Below are 20,582 nucleotides of genomic sequence, written 5' to 3' on the forward strand. Positions count from 1 at the left end.
GAATAAGTGAACTTCCCCCCCTCCCTCTTGGATATACATGATGAGGCATTTGGTTCAATTGCCATATGAAAGAAGTAACTGGAGTTAAACTTAAGGGCTGCCGGACTGTACTGGGGCAGGCTTTTTAACAAGCTGTTCAGTTTGTCATGTTTTTAAAGGATTTATTGTTTTGTATTTGTTAATCTTCTTTCTAATCTTGAGAACCATTCTTGAAGTCRCTTGGGGCAACCTGTTTCTGAAAGTTACCGTTCTTAAAATTTAATATTTTTTTTTAGTTGTTCGTTATGCTGTATGACTAGCATGTGTTACCTGACAGCTGATATAAAAATCAGAACCAAAAATCCTTGTTTGAAATGGACAAATCTTAGGGTGTACAACGTAACGAGGTGTCCAGGATTTGAGATCATCATCCAGTCTGAATTTGCACTGACTTAATGAGCTGATGGCCTTGGCTGACGGGACGAGTAGAGCTTAATTGTCCGCRTGTCACGCGTGATAGGACCCAGGCRGTCTGGGCGCTTCTTGCCGACACAGCTGCTTCTGGTTTTTATCTGGTGATGGGCGGCTGYGCAGCCGGAGCGAAGCTGCTGCTTCCTTCGCAGCCCGTGCTGCCAGGATCGCTCGGGACCAACGTGCGCGGGCCGGTGGCTTGCTGCTCTCCAAAGAGACGGTCCTGCTTCCCTCTGCATTGCGGGGCTGTTTGCATGAATCTGGCCCTGTTGTAAACTGGTTCATTTTGCTAAACTGTCAGAAAACTAACCCCATTTAAAAATAAAAAAAATACCTTTCTGACAAGATAGTATGTTGCCAGGGTTTGCTGGCTGGTCACACAAGCAGCAGAGTTGGTCCAAGGGACAGGGAGGACTGGGGCGTGTGGAATGGGTCCTTGCATCCTTATGTCTTGACAGCTGGGGCAAGCTGTTAGATTAGTATATCCACCTTATGCTTTTATTCACATTCTGCCATCCAACCCTGCCTCCACAGAGATGACTTTTAAAAGCCCWGTGAAAATAATTAGCATGCTAGTGGCATAATATTTTTAGGTAGAAAATATTTGGGTAGAAGTAGAGTAAGTTGGAAATGTTATCAAGGCATGTTTCTACATGCCTGCTCATTTTCATGGAACTGTTTAGAGAAAAGATAGCAAAGTTGCTGAATACTATTCTTTTTAGCTAAGTTAACAGAAGACAATTGTATTTTCTCCATTTCAGAACAGTATTTGTTTTGGGGTGTATGTGAGACTTCTTTGGAAAAACACAGGAAGTTTTGATTACATAAAAATGTTTCTGCTAGCAAGGAAATGTGGAGGGAACCACAAAAGGTTGCTATGTAGTGTAATAGGAAAATATTTTGCAATGGCAGGATTTTCTAGGAAATGTGGATTTCAGATATATGAAAAGTACCACATTTGGCTTAAGGTGGAAGTAAGAATCACCATGTGGGCAGATTTTGCAGAGGAATGACTGCCCCTCTCATGTGATAGATGTGGTTTCCATCAGCTTTGGGGGAAATATTAAGTGGTAATTTGCTTGAAAATTCATATAGCATGATGAAAAATACTGAGAGGGGTTTTTGTTTGTTTATTTTGCCCTGTAGAAAAGAAGGAAGATTGTGTTAATCCCTAACAGAGTCACATTTGGGTTTACTTTCCACAAATGGCTTTGTTAATTCTAGCAAGTCACAAGGTTCAAAACTTATTTTTCTTTTAAGTCTGATGCTCAGTCCCCAGATGATGCACAGTGCTCACGATTCCTGAAAATAACAAATTTTTTACAAGTTGAAGTAGGCCTTTATAAGGAACTTAAAGCATCTTGTTTCCAGTTCTGCTTCTTGTCTTTTTTGCTGTTTTAATTATTGCAAATCCAGGACGGTGATTTCTCTATGTTGGAAATGTTCGGAAAGGGCTCTGAAGCAGAACAAAAGKTAGCACAGGAGTGAAAACTTGTGCTTTGATGTAGCAGTGATTGTGAGAAGAAGTAAATTTTGTGTCAGAAAAGAATTTTACTACTTAAACTTCATTTTGTAAATTGTTGTTTATCAGATTTCAGCCCTGCAGTTTTCACATAGCTTAACTTTATTTTTAAGCACCTATCACTGTCATATTTGCAAAAAGGAGCTCGTCTTTTTTGAGGGTAATATTTTAATGTGTCTCTAATTCAAGTGTGTTTTTTAACAGGGAATTAGGCAAAGATTTTTAAATATTTTCTTTTACAGGCATCAGTTTCAGTGGAATTAGGTTACAGTTTCGTTGAATTGGTGTAAATCAGTTTGTGAAGCTAGTTCTTTCTGAAGGATTTATTTATTAAATAAGCAACAAGAGAATGGTTATGCATTCCTGTGCTTAAACTACTCAAAATTTGTGTTGGATACAGAAACACTTGTCTCCATTCTTATGACAGTGAAGTACATTTACGACCATAGTTCTTCTACTAAATGTCTTTAACATGTAGCGGATTTTTATGATCCTAATTGGAGTGCTCACATATTTGAGTACTCTTACTTGTTTTATAGATAAAACTACACTGGTGTTTTTCAGTCTTTCCCTCAAAAACAGCTTTATAGTTGTTCCTAACTGGAAAAAAATAGAAAAGCAGAATGTACATCTCAGATTTGAMCAGCAGACCTAAGTTTCTTTTTTTATTGTATTCTGCAGTATGAATATCACTTAAAACTTTGCCGACCTTTCATTTGTGGGCTTCTGCAGAAAACTTGCTTTTAGATATAATCTCAAGACCTTTGCTACAATCTTGTGGTCTCTGTAGATCTGCACTGCCACTAAAAGCAGCAGTTGTTCTTCCCATCTCTGCAGTCTGCCAGTCTGTCCCCACATTGTCACCACTTCCACTGGCTTTGGCATTTACATTTCCGTATGGTAATACGGTAATTAAACCAGRGAATAAACCCTGCTTTAAACCAGCTCCTGGAGAGGTGGAGGGAAGAGGAGGAGGGATTAAAAAAAAATAAAAAAGAAAGAAAGAAAAGAAGGAAGATGGAGCATTTCTCCTGGTGACAGTATTGGCAATTCTGCATAGGGTGACCACTGCACACTACAACTCGACATATTTTTCTACAGAAAATGGGGATCAGCCAGAAGAGATCCTGTTTCTCTGACTGTGAATAAGATATTAGTGTTTTATACAGAGGCATRTGTAAGTGGGTCTGATGTTTGTGATCATGGGAGGGAAAGAGCTTACATAAATGCAAGCTAATCTAATGTGGAAAAAATGGAAAGAAAAAGACAACACAGAAGCTTATCTTTTGGCAATGAAGTTGAAAATCTACRTATTATACACATCATCTGAATATAACACAGATGCATATGTTATGTTAACATGTAAGATGCATATAGAGTGTATAATACAAGATATTTGATAATCTGATACTTTTTTTTCCCAAAAAAAAAAAGAAAACTTTTCAAATCTGTTAGGTGTGTGGTTAAAGGGATAACCTTGTAGTTCCATCTCATGTGCAGTTCTACTTCCCAACTTGTATTGTTGTATTTAAAAGGGAATTTTAGGTTTTTATTTTTTTAGCCAATCAGTAAAGATCCTGTTCGTCTAAAACATCAATATTGTAATATGTGAAGATCAAGAAAATCCCTTTAAATTTAATTCCCATTCTGTTCCCTACGATACAGCCAAATGCACACATTTTAGTAGTATATTGACTGTGTTTACATTAGCAAAAATTGGCGCAGTAGAAGCATACCGAAAGGCCTGGGTGTGAGGCGTGTTGGTGGCCTGCCTGCRGGTGGGTTTGCATCCTTCCGTCCCCATTAAGCAGCAGAGCTGCTGGAGCCGAGCCGCTGTCCGAAGGCGTCRGGCTCGTACGCACCACAGCAGCTCTCAGCCCTGACCCAAGGCGGCGGGGGCAGAATTCGCTTCGGCGCTGCCCTCCGCCGGATTGCCGACATCTTCTGCCTCCCGCCTGGTGCCCGAGGGGCTGCGGCGTTAGGCACCTCCAAACATGCTCTCCTGGTGCCCGAGGGGCTGCGGCGTTAGGCACCTCCAAACGTGCTCTCCGGCGGCTGTAGGATCAAGGCATTTAGATAATTGATTCAGCAGACAGGAATACAGAGGTGCCTAAAAAACCCTAAAACTTGCACGTATTGAAGGTGCTTGCTTAAGTTCTATCACTTAAAACAAGAAGGCTTAATTATTCCTTATTTTTTTGCTGTGCTTTTTATACCTGGTGAGACTGATTTATACTATAACTGTTCTTAGGCTGTTACTTGCACATTGATTCTGAGCATGTTTTACAATCACATTTTCCTTTCCAGGCTAGAAGGGTTGGTAGATTTTGTTTCTGGGTTRTTTGGGGGAAYTTAGGAATTCRTTGCAGGGGATGACTATATAATACCAAGTCTCTTTCAGTTATTTATTTATAGGGCTGTCATCGCAGATAATACATATAATGGCAAAATTAATTAACAGTATTAACCTGATTTCAGGACCCTGGACCACCACCACCTTCACCTCTGATGGGTTTGAAGCCATTGCAGTTACTAGAGATCAAAGCTAGGGGAAGATTTGGTTGTGTGTGGAAAGCTCAGCTACTAAATGAGTATGTTGCAGTCAAGATATTTCCTATTCAGGTAGGCAACAGTTCTTAATGTCCTGTGTTACTGGTACTATCATGTGTTACTTGTAACATCTTTATTTAAACCAGCTTTTCTAGTCATGATAAGCAGCTTTTATTTTACAGAATTTTCAGAATATTCTCTAATTCTAGATATTTCAAAGAAGTTCTCAAGTACAAAAAATGTTTGCAGCAAGAAAATGTGTAGGTAGTGATTTACTAAATTAAGATAATAATTTATTACAGAAAACTGATAAATGAAAAATGAATTCTGTGAAATTATATCTCAAAGACGGTTTGTATTTCTAGTCCTGAAAATACTTACTAGCATGAATAGTTTCAAGCATGTAAGTTTGGAGTTCTCACACAGTTTATCAGTTAAATAGTTTGTTGTAGTCAGAATGGACGTCAGCAGTTAAATCAGTGTCGTAAAATGCAAACCTCGAATGTGATAGTTCCAGGTGCCTCAGCAAAGCGGCATAATGTTGCCCACCAGCACRCATGCTCCCAAAGCCCTGTTTTAGTGTGGATTGTGCTAGTCTGGGTCTAGTCTAGTTAAAGAATCTGAAGTGCCTGCACACAATGATACTAGGCTAAATCTTACTTTAATTAGAAACACGCTGTGTGACTCAATGAGAAGAAATTTGCCTGTGTTTTTTAATGATAAACCAGGTGTTGGTTTGCTAAATCAAAAATCTGCAGATTTTTTGTTTTTTCCTTCTAAGAGAAATGTATTTATGCTATATTTAAGCCATCAGCCTAATATATGCTAAATCTGAAGCTTTTTCATTACTTTTAATAATGGAAAATTTGTTTCTACTTCAGGGTTTTTTCTTTTTTTGATTAATGAAATTTAAAAATCTTACTTGTAAAACTAAGGCACTGTAATGATTTGCAGTATGTAAAAGTTTTCTGTTTCCATGTTCATATCTCTGACAGTTGATGATGTTTTCAAATATGTTGTATTATTATAGTTTTTCTGATAATTTTCCACTAGGAGTAAATATGTAATACACGTGAAGACAGACTTTTTCATCATATTTTAGTTTAAGTCAGTAGTTTGTAGCACAAATACTATATTACTCTAAACAATTGTAATTTTAAAATAATCAGCCTCATATTATATATCCTTTTGATATTAAATTCTGACTTAGCAGATTATTAGGTTTTAGTCACCTAATGCAGACCATTTAGCAATGCATAGGAAATCATAATTAAAGTGCTTTTGGTTTTTATTGTTAAGGTATTAATTTGGTGTTTTTTTTTTTTTTTTTGCTTTAAGGATAAACAGTCATGGCAAAATGAATATGAAATCTACAGTTTACCTGGAATGAAGCATGACAATATTTTACAGTTCATTGGTGCAGAGAAACGAGGCACTAGCATTGATGTGGATCTCTGGTTAATTACAGCATTTCATGAAAAGGTATGTTTAGTTCTCAGTGTAGGGGGTGGTTGTGGGGCTTTTGTTTTGGTTTGATTTGGGGGCTTTTGTAATATAGTGTATGAACCAGCTTAGGAATTTGATGCAGATGTGAACTTTAGACAATTAAGAAGTAAAACTTAATAGTTTTCACTTACTTATGTCATTTCAATAGATATCAGATTATGTCTTTTTGAAGATTCTCCCCCATCCAAACCTGCCTAATGAAAAAACGCAGTCTCATACAGACTCTGATGTTTTGGTTTTCTTTTCTTAGATAGTTGATTTGAGTCTTTGAAGAGGGAAGCACTATGTATCAATTGCATTGTGATAACCACAATAAGAAACATAAATATATTTAATTACATAGTCACTGTTTTATTATGAAACACTTGTTTAGATCTTTTAATTTATGTAAAGGACACAGTGGAGTAAGTACAAAGAGTTGGGGGGGAAACCTTTGGCACTGGTGTGGACAAAGAGGCATTAGGAAGAGGTTACCTGTAGCAGATATGTGAAAATACATATTTGTGCCTATTCCTTCATTATCTAGAAGGCTAAAACTATCCAACTATTTGAAATTTGTGACAGCTTCACAGTTGGGTAGATTAATATTAAACTAATTCATCTTTCTGAAAGGCTTTTGCAAATTTTTGTTATTGTTGAAGAGTTTTAAAAATCTTGTTACTGGTAGATTACATCTCAGATGGCTAATTGAAGATTTGTTTTCAAAGTTTAGTCTCTGCATTTTGTCAGTGCTTTCATTTTTCCCTTTTGTGTTGGCTTTTCACACACTAACACGTGACAGAGTGGCATCTCACAAACTGGGTAATATTTAAATCCATAAAAATGTGTGTACAGTGAGGGGTGTAAAGTGAGTTTAAGGAGAAGTGTTTTATATCTAGTGTCTTACTTCACATTATCTCTTCATCTTTATTCAAAGTATGAATTTCACTCTGAAACTATGTTGTGAAACTGGAATTTACTGTCATTAGCCCTAAGAGTAGACTTAGACTATCAAGTTAAGGTTTTGGAGAATGTGCATATACAATTCAGCAAGATTCTCGAAGGGGAATCTATAACCTGTCGTTTCCTATGCCTGCAAGATTATAAGTCAGACTGCTGAAAGCAGGATTGTCTTTATAAAGAATTTAAATATTTTTGTAAGGCCAACTCCTGTTTCTGMTATCTCTGGTGAAGTGAAGTTTGCTGGCAAGTGTGCCGCTGAACTTGAACTCCTTACGCTGTTTGGTTATTGAGCTGAAATGCAGGTGCAACTTCTATTCATAGACCAGAGATGATGCTAAGGTTACTTGCTGCCGCTGTTTTAACTAGCAGTAGATTGTGTGTGCATGTRTATAATTATATGGTCTGTCAGGAAACAGAGGAGGGCAGGCATATCGTGTTCTTTAATGACGGGGGCCATCTAGAGGTTTTCTTTATGGGTAGATGAGAGTGAAATTTATCTTAAAATTGTTCATTCTTGTTTTTGCTATGCAGGGTTCATTAACTGACTTTCTCAAGGCTAATGTGGTTTCTTGGAATGAATTATGTCATATTGCTCAAACTATGGCTAGAGGTCTGGCTTATCTTCATGAGGACATACCAGGGCTAAAAGATGGACATAAACCTGCCATCTCACATAGGTATAGTATATGTGAAATGTTTCAGAGGGTTGTTAACTTTGAGCTAAAGGATATGAAGAATTCAAATAGTCTTTGAGATCTTGCTTCCAGAGTAATGGAGCCTAATCAGAAAGATCTGCTCAGCCTAAAGAAAAAGCTAGTTAATTGTTTATAGAACTTGGTTTGATGATTATGGTTAGTGTCATAAATTCCTTTTTCAGATAGTTAAATARTTAAGTACTCTACGCACTGTATGAAATAATTGATATTAGAACTGTTTGAAACATCTTATGCACTCATGTACTAACTTTAAATAACACTGAATACCTTCAGACAGAAGCATTAACTGTAAATGATGTTAAACCTATTGTTGAGTATAATTGCTGTTTTTTAAATAAGGTAAGTATAGGAAGCTATTAATGGAAGCAGAGAGCTGAAATAATATTAGTCAGCAAAACAGAAGGCAGGCGCACAGAGCGAGAGGAGGAGATCCCTCAGAGCTTGGGACTTTGTGAGCACAGACGCTGGACTGATAGTGAAACGGGGGTTCACTATCAGTGAACGAGTGTGTGTACACGTAGGAYGGATGGGACTACGCGGATGGAGTCCAGTATCTTGTTTTTGCAGGCAATCATGCTTCTCCTTATAAACCATCAAAATTCCTTTTTTGAAGTGTTTTGTTCTTTGTTATTTTAAAAAACCAAAAAATCCACASTTATAATTAAGAAAGCATGCAATAACTACATTTTCGTACTGTTTCTGTATCATATTTGCTTATAAATCAGTATGTAATTCAAAACTAAKTATATAATATTAGTTACTATTAGTCATATATATTTGCGTAAGAATAAAGGTGTAAAACTGTACTTCTGTTGTTGTTATTCTTTTGTTGTTTATGTAGACCACTCATAGTTTTCTTGCCTTTCATCTTACTACAGTTATATATGTTCTCTATTTTACTTTTTCCTTAGAACTTTATATAGGATATTGTTGAGATATGTTCTAGATTTCTAACTTTTTTTCCTTAACTTGAAAGGGACATCAAAAGCAAGAATGTGCTGCTGAAAAATAATCTTACAGCTTGTATTGCTGATTTTGGTCTAGCTTTAAAGTTTGAGGCTGGAAAGTCTGCAGGGGATACGCACGGACAGGTGAAGACTTTATTTACATAAACGGTGTAACTATTAACTGCATGTAAATGAAAATAGATAAGTTTGACATKCTTCATAGACCAGATGCTGTATTATCAACTCAATTTTTTGTGACCTTTAAGATGGCAATTCTGGCTTTCTCTTCACAGGCTAAAAATGAAGCAATTCTGTAGATAATTACAGATCCCAGCCTTTACTCATTACATGGCCCCATCCCTTTTCAATTTCATTCTTAGTAGAGAATCTGAACAAGAAAGAGCAGTCTTGTTATTTTTTACTAATTGTTTTGAGATACTGTTCAGAAATTGAGTAATGATACTGGCAGCCAGTTTCTAACTTTCTGACCTAGCAATGGATTCCTGAAAACAGCCCAAGCTAAATGCTTGCCATACAAAAGATAATTTTTTTTAGCCCTGTGTAGTTTTAAAATCACAAGCTCATTGATGCGTTATGATTTCTGGAAAATTAAATATATTTGGTTTTAAGCAAAACTCCACAATTTATGGTTGAAGGGCAAAAACAAAATCCATACAACAGGATTACAAAACCTCAGTGACATTGCTGAAAATAAATATAGTTCTTATGGTGACAGCTTAATAGCGGAGTGGAYGTTGTTTAGATACTACATAAGTTCTCGTTTATTCAGATGACACAGAATTAATTATGGCCGAAATAAATAGCTAACCCTGAAGTTTTCATTTAATGTCCAAATTTGCGTAAGTTATACTAAATATCTTTCTCAGTATAACTTGCAGTGTGGCGGCTAGTTTTCCTTTCTTTGCATTTCCACTCCTGTCCTGGAGAGTCTGCTTATGTGAAACTGTACGTAATCCTCTTGACATAGTGAGAACAAGTGGCCTTCCTGCAATCTAGAAGAAAATAAGGAATAGTGGGGAYAACTGGGTTGAATTGTTATGGAAATAAGTCATTTTAAAATATATTTAGATTCTCATAAATGAGAATCACAAGTATACATGTAGGGCTGAAGCTATAAGATTGTTATTCTTCTAATTCTTTWCACTTTCTATTATAAGAATACAAAAAACTTCCAAAATTTATTCCTAAGCAAGGATAATCATAGCTATTTTTAATCTTTGAAAAAAAAATAGTCCTATTGTACAGTATTACAATAATAGCAATAGCTAAATCAGAATAATCTTCTTGTTCATGTTGATTTTTTTCATTATTACAAATGCTCGTGCTTTTCTGTATTTCAAGGTTGGTACACGGAGGTATATGGCTCCTGAGGTACTAGAAGGTGCTATAAACTTCCAAAGGGATGCRTTTTTGAGAATAGATATGTACGCTATGGGATTAGTCCTCTGGGAATTGGCATCACGATGTACTGCCTCAGATGGTAAGCAAAACACTTAAATCTGTGGAAACATATGATGTAATTTCTCAGAGTGTATATTAAAAAAAATTGGTGGTAGAGATATGCATATTTAATAAAATGTAATAACGTTGGTAGTCTTGTGGGGAAACCAATGAAACGTCACAACCATCTAGTCACTATAATTTAGTCTCTTCAGTATTTGATATCCCAAGTTGAAGTTTGATATTTGGATACCTTCAGCTCACACAGATGTCAGAATTTCAAAGATGGCTGAATTGCTGATAGCTTGTAAACCGAAAATACAGTAGTATCTGAGAAATCCCCTCTGATATTTTGTGAGCTAGGGGGCTATAACAGCCATAACAGTTCTTTTTCTAAAAGAGCAAATTGTTGGATTTGCTCTTTTAAACTGTTAAGCTATCAAGAAAAGATATCAGATACCAGACTTCAAATATGACTGTTTTTCATAAATTTTGTAAATAGGTCTCTTAGGTGTCCAGAATAAGTTGGGTTTAATCAAGAACAAGCTAGAAGACCAGACTCAAAAATGTTTGGGTGAAAGTGCATTTTCAGTGCAGTCTTAAATCAGCTAAATTCAGCTAAGCAGATGTGATGGTCTCACTTRGCATAGCGATAGCATTTGTCATAAAGCTCTCCTATGAGAGTCTAGGGCAGCTGAAAAATACCCATTAAAAAAAGTCCAGATGTATTGGAGATCTTAGCAGATCAGTGCATGGTCACACAGTGCTTTTCTGCTTCAGACATTCCTCCTGAAGCTTGGTAATCAGATACTCTGAGAGCCAAAGCAAACATGAAAGAATAATAATTTGTCTTACCAAAACTATGACTTGGAGGAGGTGGGGGAGAAACTGGATTTCACRAGCTTCCAAACATCCTCACATTTTGAAGCCTGCAGCGGCAGGGGCTGCCGTGCCTGGGGGCACCTGCAGAGCCAGGCYGTGCTTGGCTGCGGCACGCAGCAGGGCAAACGGTCGTAGCCGCTGGAAACTCAGCGCCTCTTAATTAAAATATCTCTTAGTCACGTTGCTTGCTGCTAACTTGCCATTGGGTGCACACTTAATGGCACCACAAAGTAAATTACTCCATAATATTTTGATTATGGACTAYGATTCTAAGTGAGCAGTCATTTTTTTTTAAAGTAAATATATATATGCTGGTGAAATGTGTTTTAACCCATTTTTTTTAATCTACAGGTCCTGTAGATGAGTACATGTTGCCATTTGAAGAAGAAATTGGCCAGCATCCCTCCCTCGAAGACATGCAGGAAGTTGTAGTTCATAAAAAGAAGAGACCTGTTTTAAGAGAGTGCTGGCAAAAACACTCTGTAAGTAGTTAAGCAACCAAGTTCTTCGAAGTTCTGTCCTGTTTTGAATTTCAAATTTTGTTAATTCTGTCATGTTCGTGTTACTTTCTTTTAGGAAGATTTTGATTTAATAATTGCAGTAAAAAATTTAATGGGCTGTACACTAGAGTCATCATCCKAGAAACTACCTTTCAAGTGACCTGAAAGTATTTGAATTTTTTTTGGTGAAAGAAGAGAGTTTAATTTCTGAAGTTAAAATGTGAATTATATTAAAAAATAATAGTCTTGATTTACTCCAAGAATGCCACAAATCTCAGTGAATGTAATCACATAGGGTAAGCAGTGCCATGTAAGGAATTTCTGGCATCATTTATGGAGGAACAGTACGCTTTTCTGATTTGGTTTACAGCTCAAGATTTACACTAACGCAACTCCTTATTCTGAGCACTGCTTTTTCAAAAACAGGTTGTTAGAAACAATAGATGACACTATCTGCAAGAAAAATGAGCGTATGTGACCATCTGCCACTCGAAATTAGCATATTGCTGTATTAACTCAGTGTTACTCTGGAGAAAAGTTAACTGCTGCCAAGTGTAAAACCCTTTTGTGCTTTTTTTTTAATTGAAGTTACATTTAATCACTGCAAACTTCAACTTTTCTTAGCTTGATTTTGATTTTAAAATATCATGACTTTACTGACAGACTGCAACATTGTGCAGTGAAAAACATCTGTTCCCTGTTGCATATATTGTTTAAAGGATACAAAATAAGTATGATGCAAGTCCCCGCATGATATATCTGGTTTTGAATCAGATCTGGTATTATAGCTTCCTATTCAGCCAAAGGGTTAAGATTTAGCAGAGGTAACTTAAAGCACAGCTTGACAATGGGAACTGTTAGGTGACCCTGCTTTCCAAAACCTTGCTGCTAACTGTACATTATTATTTTCTTCTTCATTGTTGGGCTTGCTTTTTTGCTTGCAGGGAATGGCAATGCTCTGTGAAACCATAGAGGAGTGCTGGGATCACGACGCAGAAGCCCGGTTGTCAGCAGGCTGCGTAGAAGAACGGATTATTCAGATGCAAAAATTAACTAACATTATAACAACAGAGGACATCGTGACTGTGGTCACAATGGTGACAAATGTTGACTTTCCTCCCAAAGAATCCAGTCTATGATAGTTGCACTGGTCGTGTCACTGACCAACCAGACTCTTAACTGGAGCTGCTAAATCTAACGAGACTGCTCACATTATTACTGTTTTCTGTGTGAAAAGAATGGTAAGTCTCTTTGGAACATCATCAAGAGGTGTTTTTTCCTTTATTTTTTTCCCTTCCTCTCTCCTCCCAGACATGGATCTGTGAGACTTTTTGCATTCCCTGCTTACACCTGAAGGACACGTGACTGAGAAAGGGTAACATGTTATTAAGGAACTTAAATGAAGAATACGGACCTATACTGGCTAATCAAGTGTTTTAAAAACTGACATCAGATTTCTTAATGTCTGTCAGAAGAGACTAATTCCTTAAATGAACTACTGTTATTTTTTTTAAATCAAACATTTCATTTCAGATTTAAAAAAGGGTAACTTGTTTTTATTGCATTTGCTGTTGTTTATAAAAATGACTATTGTAATGCCAATATGACACAGCTTGTGAATGTTTAGTGTGCTGCTGTTCAGTGTACATAAACAAAAGTAATCAAGTGGGATATAGCAAAGAGGCTTCCAAGTATTACTTAACCTCCCTCAACAAGGTATACCTCAGTTCCACCTCTGCTAAATTATGARATTGACAACACTAACAAAATTTGAATAATAAATTGATCCATGTTTTGTAAATGATGTATTTCAAATTCACTGTGTTATTTAAAAAGGGTAAGCTATGCTTCATGCCAACAGTAAATGGCCATTCCTAAAGCAGTGTTTTTAGCCTTTTCTTGTACTAGCTTGTTGTGTATATATAAAAAAAGTGCTGTTTATTGAAACAAAATATTTCTTCCTGTTTTAGTTTAAATTTTTTCTCTTACCTCCATTTCCCAGAATATCTCATGCATTTATTTAACTGAATGCTATTTAGGTTTGCTGTGTCTGAGGAATATTTGAAAACTTAAGCATGACTTTTTTTTTTAATTTTTTGTGAGCTATGACACTGGAAGGCTCTTAATTCTTATTCATTTTTTAAAAAGTCTTTTTCCTATTTATGTTTGTGAGAAGGTCTGCCTAGTGTGTTTTCTGTTTCACTAAACAGTATGCAGTGGGTTCTGTATCACTGTTTCAGGATCACCTCAGGAAGCTCAGTTACCCCAAATTCCTTACTCTGCTTTGAGACTTGCAACTTCACTCTACTTCAAGCTTGGTGCCATCTTATTGGAATACTACTCAATGTCTGTGATACATAGGTTTGTCCTCGAATCAGACTAAAAATTATAGCCACAGATTGCAGATTATAACTACTAAAAATTTTCAGGGATAACTTAGTTATAACTTAAAATATGCARTGACTATTTAGAGGTAACGAATACCAATGTACGTAGCACAGACGAGCAAAAAATAAGGAAAAACATTGAAATTGCTTTCACAACTCCAACATTATTTTAGAGTTTAGGAAGTCATGCCTTATATTTAAATTAGAAATTGACTGGTAGGTAGGTGCCAAAGTGCTTTTCAGAAGTACCATTTAACTACATTTATTTGCTGATCCTTTACCTTTTACACAAATGTCAAGTAAATTTTATAAACCTCGAGAGTACAGAACCAACAGTAACCAGTACTATGCTATGTATTTCATCATTGTATTTTGTTTTTTAAACCATGCATTCGACGACTTTGAAAGAAGCTTTTAATGTTGCTATTAGGAGCTCACTGTGAATGTTACCTTTAAAAAGTGAATCGGTACAGCCACGAGATACACTCAGTTTTACGTGTGTATGAACTTAATCTCTGGGAACAATAAGAGACATCGTGGGTGAGCAAGACCTAGGTTGGCGTGCTCTTAGCAGGGAGCGGAAGAAAGGTGCAGCACTGTTGCTCGTGTGTGATACACCACCCCAAACCGTCTGTCTTGCCGTGTTTGTCGCTTTTATGCCTAAGGTTTCACGTAGCCAGACGAGCCCTGCTCTGAAGAGTTACTGTAGGGGGCAACTTGTTCAGCTTGGCTATAAAAAGGAAAAAAAAAAATAGTTTTTGGCCATTTTTTGGAATGATGTTTTCATTTTGCTTCCATTTACAATCCAGGGATATTATTTTACGCACACAGCAGGACGTAAGAACAGCTGATGCGAACAAATAAGAATCCATTCGTACTTCACCGAAGACTTCTGTCTCCTATTGAGTTTTAACCCTTTGCTAGCAAAAGTGGAATAAATGCAGGTAGTTTAATAATATTATTCAAGATTTGATAGGAAAATTGGCCATGAGTAAAACTTGCATCACTTATTATCCTTTCAACTTCAGCTGCTGTGGATTCTAGCAGCAAAGTGGTGGGGACTCTGTTGGTGTTGCTAATGCTCTTTGCATCTGCAAATGATGTACAGCAGTCACTAAGCCTGGCATCAGGAAGACAGGTAATTTATCTTCATATTCTAAAACCACTTTTGGATACCCCTAACTGTTTGAATATTGTACTACTTGGAATTTTAACAGCGTAAATCAGTATCACTGTGAAAAGGATGTTCATAGTATAAATGCTGTGGAATTGGAAAAACTAGTACCCATTGAGCTGTTCTGGTACAATGGTTTTGCAGGGCATTTTAATACAGGTTTTTGTTTTCCTTCTAGCGCAGTAAACGTAGATAACGTGCGCGTTGTCAAAATGCCTGAGCCAGCATTTTACCGGTGTAAACGAGGGCAGGATTAAGTAAGATTGATGCCAGTGGCMCTATTTTGGCATTATTTACTAGCAGACATGGTGACCGTTGTCACTTCATATACTTTCGCACGTCAGGCATTTAGCGTGTGGGTACGTACGGGCACCGACCGTCTGCTCCAAAGGCCGCCTTGTGCTTTGGCTCGTGAGGAAAAAAAAAGCCAATCCATCGCTCTTAATTTTCAGCAAAGTCTACTTAACTGATTGCTGCAYGACTGCCACAGAACTGATAAATTAGCTAGTTCTTGGCTTCGCCAGAAGATTAAGCCTTGCATTACTTTGTGCTAGATGCTAAGAAGTTTCTGTATCACGTACCCCCGACTCCTTTGCACTTAGCACTACACATACCATGGCATCTCAGAACGGAGAGCGTGCCCCGTAGCTGTTGGAGTTGTTGAACTAGCAGTATCATTTGTGGTGGTATTCTGAAACTACAAAACTACAAAATTGGGACTGAAATTCACCACTTTGTACATTCTATTTGAGATTTTTTTGAAAAGTCTTCAAATGCCAGCTTTTGGTATGCTAACTAAAACGTAACCAGACAGTAACAAGACGTTAACAGTAACAAAACGTTTCCTGTTCGTATTGGYGTTCAACAGAATCAGTAGGGTTACCAGTTTGCTTTTTCCAGCTTCTTTTTTAACCTTTTTAAATGCATTTATTTTTATTAGGAACACTTGGTACAAAATGTGGAAAGCTGTAACATAGGTTTATGGGCAAAATGATTCAAGTAGCATCCTTGATGGAACATCATTTACCTCAGATACTCAACCAGCAGTACTTTTTTTTTTTTTTTTTTTTTTTTTTAATGCAGTTTCAGTCCATATACTATTCGTTACCTCTCAAGATTTTGGTAAGCAATTATTTTAACTCTACTCTTTGTATTTGTCAGTGTTTTGGGCACAGGTTGTTGTACTACTGTCAACATGTACTTGCTGTTTTTCTGCAAGTACTGAAAACAAACCAACCCCCCCCCGCCCTCAATAAAGTGATTGTTAAATATTGTACAAATAAAAATGTATGCTCTTTCTCCCCATTTCCCCAAAAAGTTAAAATAAAAAATGTGACTACTATGACTTGCATATGCCTTTTTTCAAATTGTAACACTTTGGGAGGAGAGACGTGCAGCTCCTAGTTGCACAATAATCTTCAAGCTGTGTAACATGCTTCCTGGCCAAAGAGGATGGAAGACGTGGCCGTTGTGTAAACCTGGAAGCGAAGCAGAGGCAGGATCCACGTCGTCGCTGGCGTCCGATGCGGAACGCGTCTCCGTCTGCCCTGCCGCGCAGCGGTATGCAGCGCAGCGTGCCGAAGCGGCTGAGGCACCGTTTGCAGAGCGCTCAGCCCAGATACGCCCGCAGTGACAGAGTGCTGCCTGGAGGATACCAGGTCACCCAAGGGCAGGAAGAAGCTTGATCGTTCGGTAATTCTTTGTTGTCTGCACCCTGGAACTAGCACTTCTGTCGCAGAAAGCTGAGATGACAAGTCAAATGACTGCATGTGTATGTCTTTTCTGTGGATTTGCAAAGCAACCACTTTTACAACAGCCGTATTTCTGGTAAAGCAAAGCCAATGGAAGAAGGAAACTTCCCACCCTGCAAGGTGGGTTCATCACAGGTACAGTGGCACAACACGCGGCCTGCCAGTGCTCAGGTTGGGTTTTCCCTGCTAAGCTGCTTGGATGGAGACTGCCACGTGTCTGCTCTTTATCCTGAATTCCAAGTCAGTCACCCCTCTCCCTTTTAAAAAGGCTACTAAATTCAATCAACCAGACCTTTCTAAAATCCACGGGTAAGGTGCACTGTTAGTTAGTCTTAGAACTGGATGTTTCTCCTGTCCATTGCATTGACATTGCAGAGTGCSTATCTTTATAGGAGTGGTAGTGTATACTGAAGCCAGACCAGTTAGAGCTCTTGCTTATTTTGTGAAACTACAAATTTATCTTATTTCCTGCATACTAGATCTGTAGTTTCAAAAATAACACTTCTAACAGATGACTGCACAAACTGAACTTTTAATCTGTGGCTGTGGCCTAGAGGGTTTAGTGAGTAATGATGTGTAAACGACAACTTTATCAGAATAAGCAATATTCCACTGCTAGTCTTTAAGGCATTTATTTATTTTCCAGTGTTGGAATAAGCATGCTCTCTCCCTCACGATTCCCCCCACCTGGAGTTAGTAAGTTAGACCTGCGGGACCAAGAGACGGAGCAAAGGTGGGGGAAAAGGGAGGGAGGTGTTGGTACAATGAATTTAATCAACCTTTCCTTGTATGGATACATCACTGTTATGCAATTCTGCAATTTTCTGCAATTCCTTCTGCTCTTGAACAGATGGCASGGGCTGTTTCAGGGTGTGTGAATGCCTATCTCCATGACAGGATTATCACCTCAACAATTTACAAGTCAAAGGAATTGTTCCAGACTTCCTGCTGAATTGCACATCTTGTTACTATCCACCCTGGTTCTACAGGACAACGCCCAGTGCACTTACTCCTGAGCTGGGAGGAAACTTCAACTGTTTGAAGTTAAATTCATACTAGCCTTTCACTTTTAAGTAACCACTTACATCATGTATGCTGGATTCCAGCAAGCAGTAGTAGGTTGGGCCTACAGCTCATCTCCAGCTACTTAGTCTGGGGTCCTGCTAATGAGCTGTTATAAAAACAGCTCTGTATCAAATCAAACACTGACATCAGCCCTATTAATTACAATGTCCTTCCTACTGCTAGTATTAGGTAACTCCTCCTCAAAGCAAGTAGGCTTTTAAAACYATGCATCTGCTTAAAAGACAATCTTGAATTACTGAACCATGAAGGATGTATTTGCTGAGTAAACCTGCTTTCYGGATAAATACTTCTGCTGAAAACTTGATCTGATGATCTTTTTAAGTGTGCATCTGCAGGCGTGTTCTGGTAGAGAAAACACRTAAGACTAGGTGTATAAGCTGTTACAGGAGCTAGACTGAAGTTCTGAGTATTACATTACTTACTGTTTTGCGGCTTTTCAAAGTATCTGCATTCTTTTCAAGATGTGCTGATGCATAGATAACATCTTTTAAAACTAATGAAGCAGTTAGTTAAGAGCAAAACAACATTTTGGACTGGAAAGAAAGCTGCTGAGTAAAACCAGAGAGAAGAGCTTCTAGGCATGAACAAAGGTCTGTGAAACTTSTTTGCCTTTAGAAACAGACTGAGACCTGCATTATGCTGTATAGGCTTTAAGGGAAGAGTGAGTTAACTTACTCTTCATTCAGGAAAGAGAAAGTTTCCATCAGTTTCTGCATCATCCTTTCTGAAATGAAACAGGAGGGTTAAAGTTCAGCATGACCCCTTACTATTTAAAGCCATTACCAGGCAGGGTGGAAGAGTTCCAGAGAAATGAAGCAACTAGACTTTAAACAGCATTTCCTAATTTCCTAACACTGTGATACTAAACTGAAGAGAAAGGAATGTATGTCTCATACTGTATTTTAGAAAGTTCATATATAATCTTCTGGTGAGGCAAGCCTTCGCTGAAACACATGTAAAGCCCACCTAACTACAGCAATCCCCTGTAGCTCTCTGACATTGAGATAACTGTCAGACTTTTTACAGCTGCTTTTATGTGATGAGGCAAGTATTCTGCAGTGCAAAGTCAGATGTAAAAGCACTGTTCTTCCCCCTTCCCCAAATAGCTGAGTGACAGAGTAGTGATGAGTATGGCTGGAGCAAGTGACACTCTTTGCACAAAAATGCCACTTACCAGTTGAAGCTAGTTGTGATTACTCAAAGTTTAATGAAGTTTTATATCTCAAGTGAYACCTTAAAGAGGAGAAAGTACACTAAGCAGCAGCCTTAAATGCATTAGAAGTGACTGTGCTTCTCTCTGTGCTTCAGAGAGCRCACACAAACTACAGCCTCCCAGCCTTTTGCTGTATTATGCCACTAAGCCAAGTAGCTAAGGGAGTCGAAATCTGAAATGAAGAACCTCTGAAGGGCAATTGCTTTGATTTCTACAAAGTCAAAATTGTGTGCGAGAGGAAGAGTTTGCGCTGAGCTAAACTGAGTTCATCTAACCTACAGCAACTAACGGAGAACAGCATTAGAGTTCTTCAATCAGCAAAGCACAGAATAAAAGGCTTCCAACAGTTCTTGCAAAAATTTATTAACTGGAACACCCTACTGTAGGTGAATGTTACATCTTCCAGAGCAGAGTTAACTCCAAAAGTTTTGATGTAGTAAGTGATACTGGTTTCAAAAAGTTCACAGCCAACTAAGTGATGATGTTGCCCATTGCTTAACATCTGTCGGGCAGTTTGGATATGCCTGCAAAGCATCCATGATTTGATTATTGTCCAAAAGCAGTTTCATTAATAGGTACTCTCTCTGAGCACGTACAGATGGTTTTTCTATAGGTTTTACTAATTCCAATTGTAGCAAGTGTTCAAATGCCTAAAAACAAAAGAACAAAAAGTAATTACGAAGTGGAAGCTACCACCCTCACTGGCTATACTACCTGTTCTGAATACTCTGTGCTGTGCTACCCAGACAGTCATTGAATGCCAGCTCAGTTTTATCTTACTTCATTTTCTTCTGAATAGATTTCAAAGCATATATACTACGTGACCTGAACGAAGTATGCTTTTCTTATTAAAGAAAGTTTGAAATCTGGGGTGTGGGTGGGTGGGTGGGTGTGTAACTGAGTGGGAATGACTTTGTTCCTTGGGAATACAAACTGGAACAGTTAAACTAGAAATTATATCATGCTATCTGGGCACTTGTAATAAATTTAAGCATGAATGAGTGATGTTGAATCAGAAATCAAGACTGCTGAGTTAAAATAGAGTAACTTTTTGCCATTTTTAACTACTGAATTGCTGCTCGGGGGGTTAAGTTTATTCATTGAAAATTTAACATCTGTATGACTAGCTGTTCAAATACTGTGCTATAACAAGATTAAATACCATAATACCAAATCACTAAACAGCAAATAAATAGGCAAAATTACGTTAACAAAATAGCAGTCCAGTAGCCCAGAAGCCCAATGAGCTTGAGCACTGAGTTTGTAACCAACAGTATTATTTTTCAGTTTGTTGTTTTAGGCAAATACAGTCATACTAGACTACACATCAATTCCATATACCAGTCAGACCTGTCTGAACTTAACTAAAAACAGGTGTTATAAACTAATCTTAATGCACGAGGTTCTGGAGACTTCACTTCTGAGCAGYAGAATCAAACACATGAGCTGAAGACACCTACACATACATTGACCGAAACTGCTCTTTTGCGAGTGC

At 37.7% G+C, this 20,582-nt stretch overlaps 2 protein-coding genes across 4 annotated transcripts in view; one reads left to right on the forward strand and one right to left on the reverse strand.

Annotated features, from left to right (window-relative positions):
• The window catches only part of ACVR2A (activin A receptor type 2A), a 63,759-nt gene extending 47,377 nt beyond the window's left edge, over positions 1-16,382 (forward strand). The window contains exons 5-11 of the mRNA XM_085308521.1: positions 4,451-4,594; positions 5,861-6,004; positions 7,502-7,647; positions 8,663-8,777; positions 9,996-10,134; positions 11,328-11,458; positions 12,421-16,382. Of these exons, the coding sequence (XP_085164647.1) occupies positions 4,451-4,594; positions 5,861-6,004; positions 7,502-7,647; positions 8,663-8,777; positions 9,996-10,134; positions 11,328-11,458; positions 12,421-12,615 (1,014 nt within the window). The 3' untranslated portion in view covers positions 12,616-16,382. The remainder of the gene's footprint in view (positions 1-4,450; positions 4,595-5,860; positions 6,005-7,501; positions 7,648-8,662; positions 8,778-9,995; positions 10,135-11,327; positions 11,459-12,420) is intronic.
• Positions 16,383-19,434: 3,052 nt separating this feature from the next.
• The window catches only part of ORC4 (origin recognition complex subunit 4), a 21,893-nt gene continuing 20,745 nt past the window's right edge, over positions 19,435-20,582 (reverse strand). For all 3 annotated transcript variants that reach the window (XM_085308534.1, XM_085308544.1, XM_085308552.1), the window contains exon 14: positions 19,435-19,737. In XM_085308534.1, coding sequence (XP_085164660.1) covers positions 19,549-19,737 — 189 coding nt within the window. In that variant the 3' untranslated portion in view covers positions 19,435-19,548. The remainder of the gene's footprint in view (positions 19,738-20,582) is intronic.

This window comes from Rhea americana, unplaced genomic scaffold (assembly GCF_003343005.1).
Source record: "Rhea americana isolate MKP2758 unplaced genomic scaffold, rheAme1 scaffold_105, whole genome shotgun sequence".
In the NCBI taxonomy this organism is placed as follows: Eukaryota; Metazoa; Chordata; class Aves; order Rheiformes; family Rheidae; genus Rhea; species Rhea americana.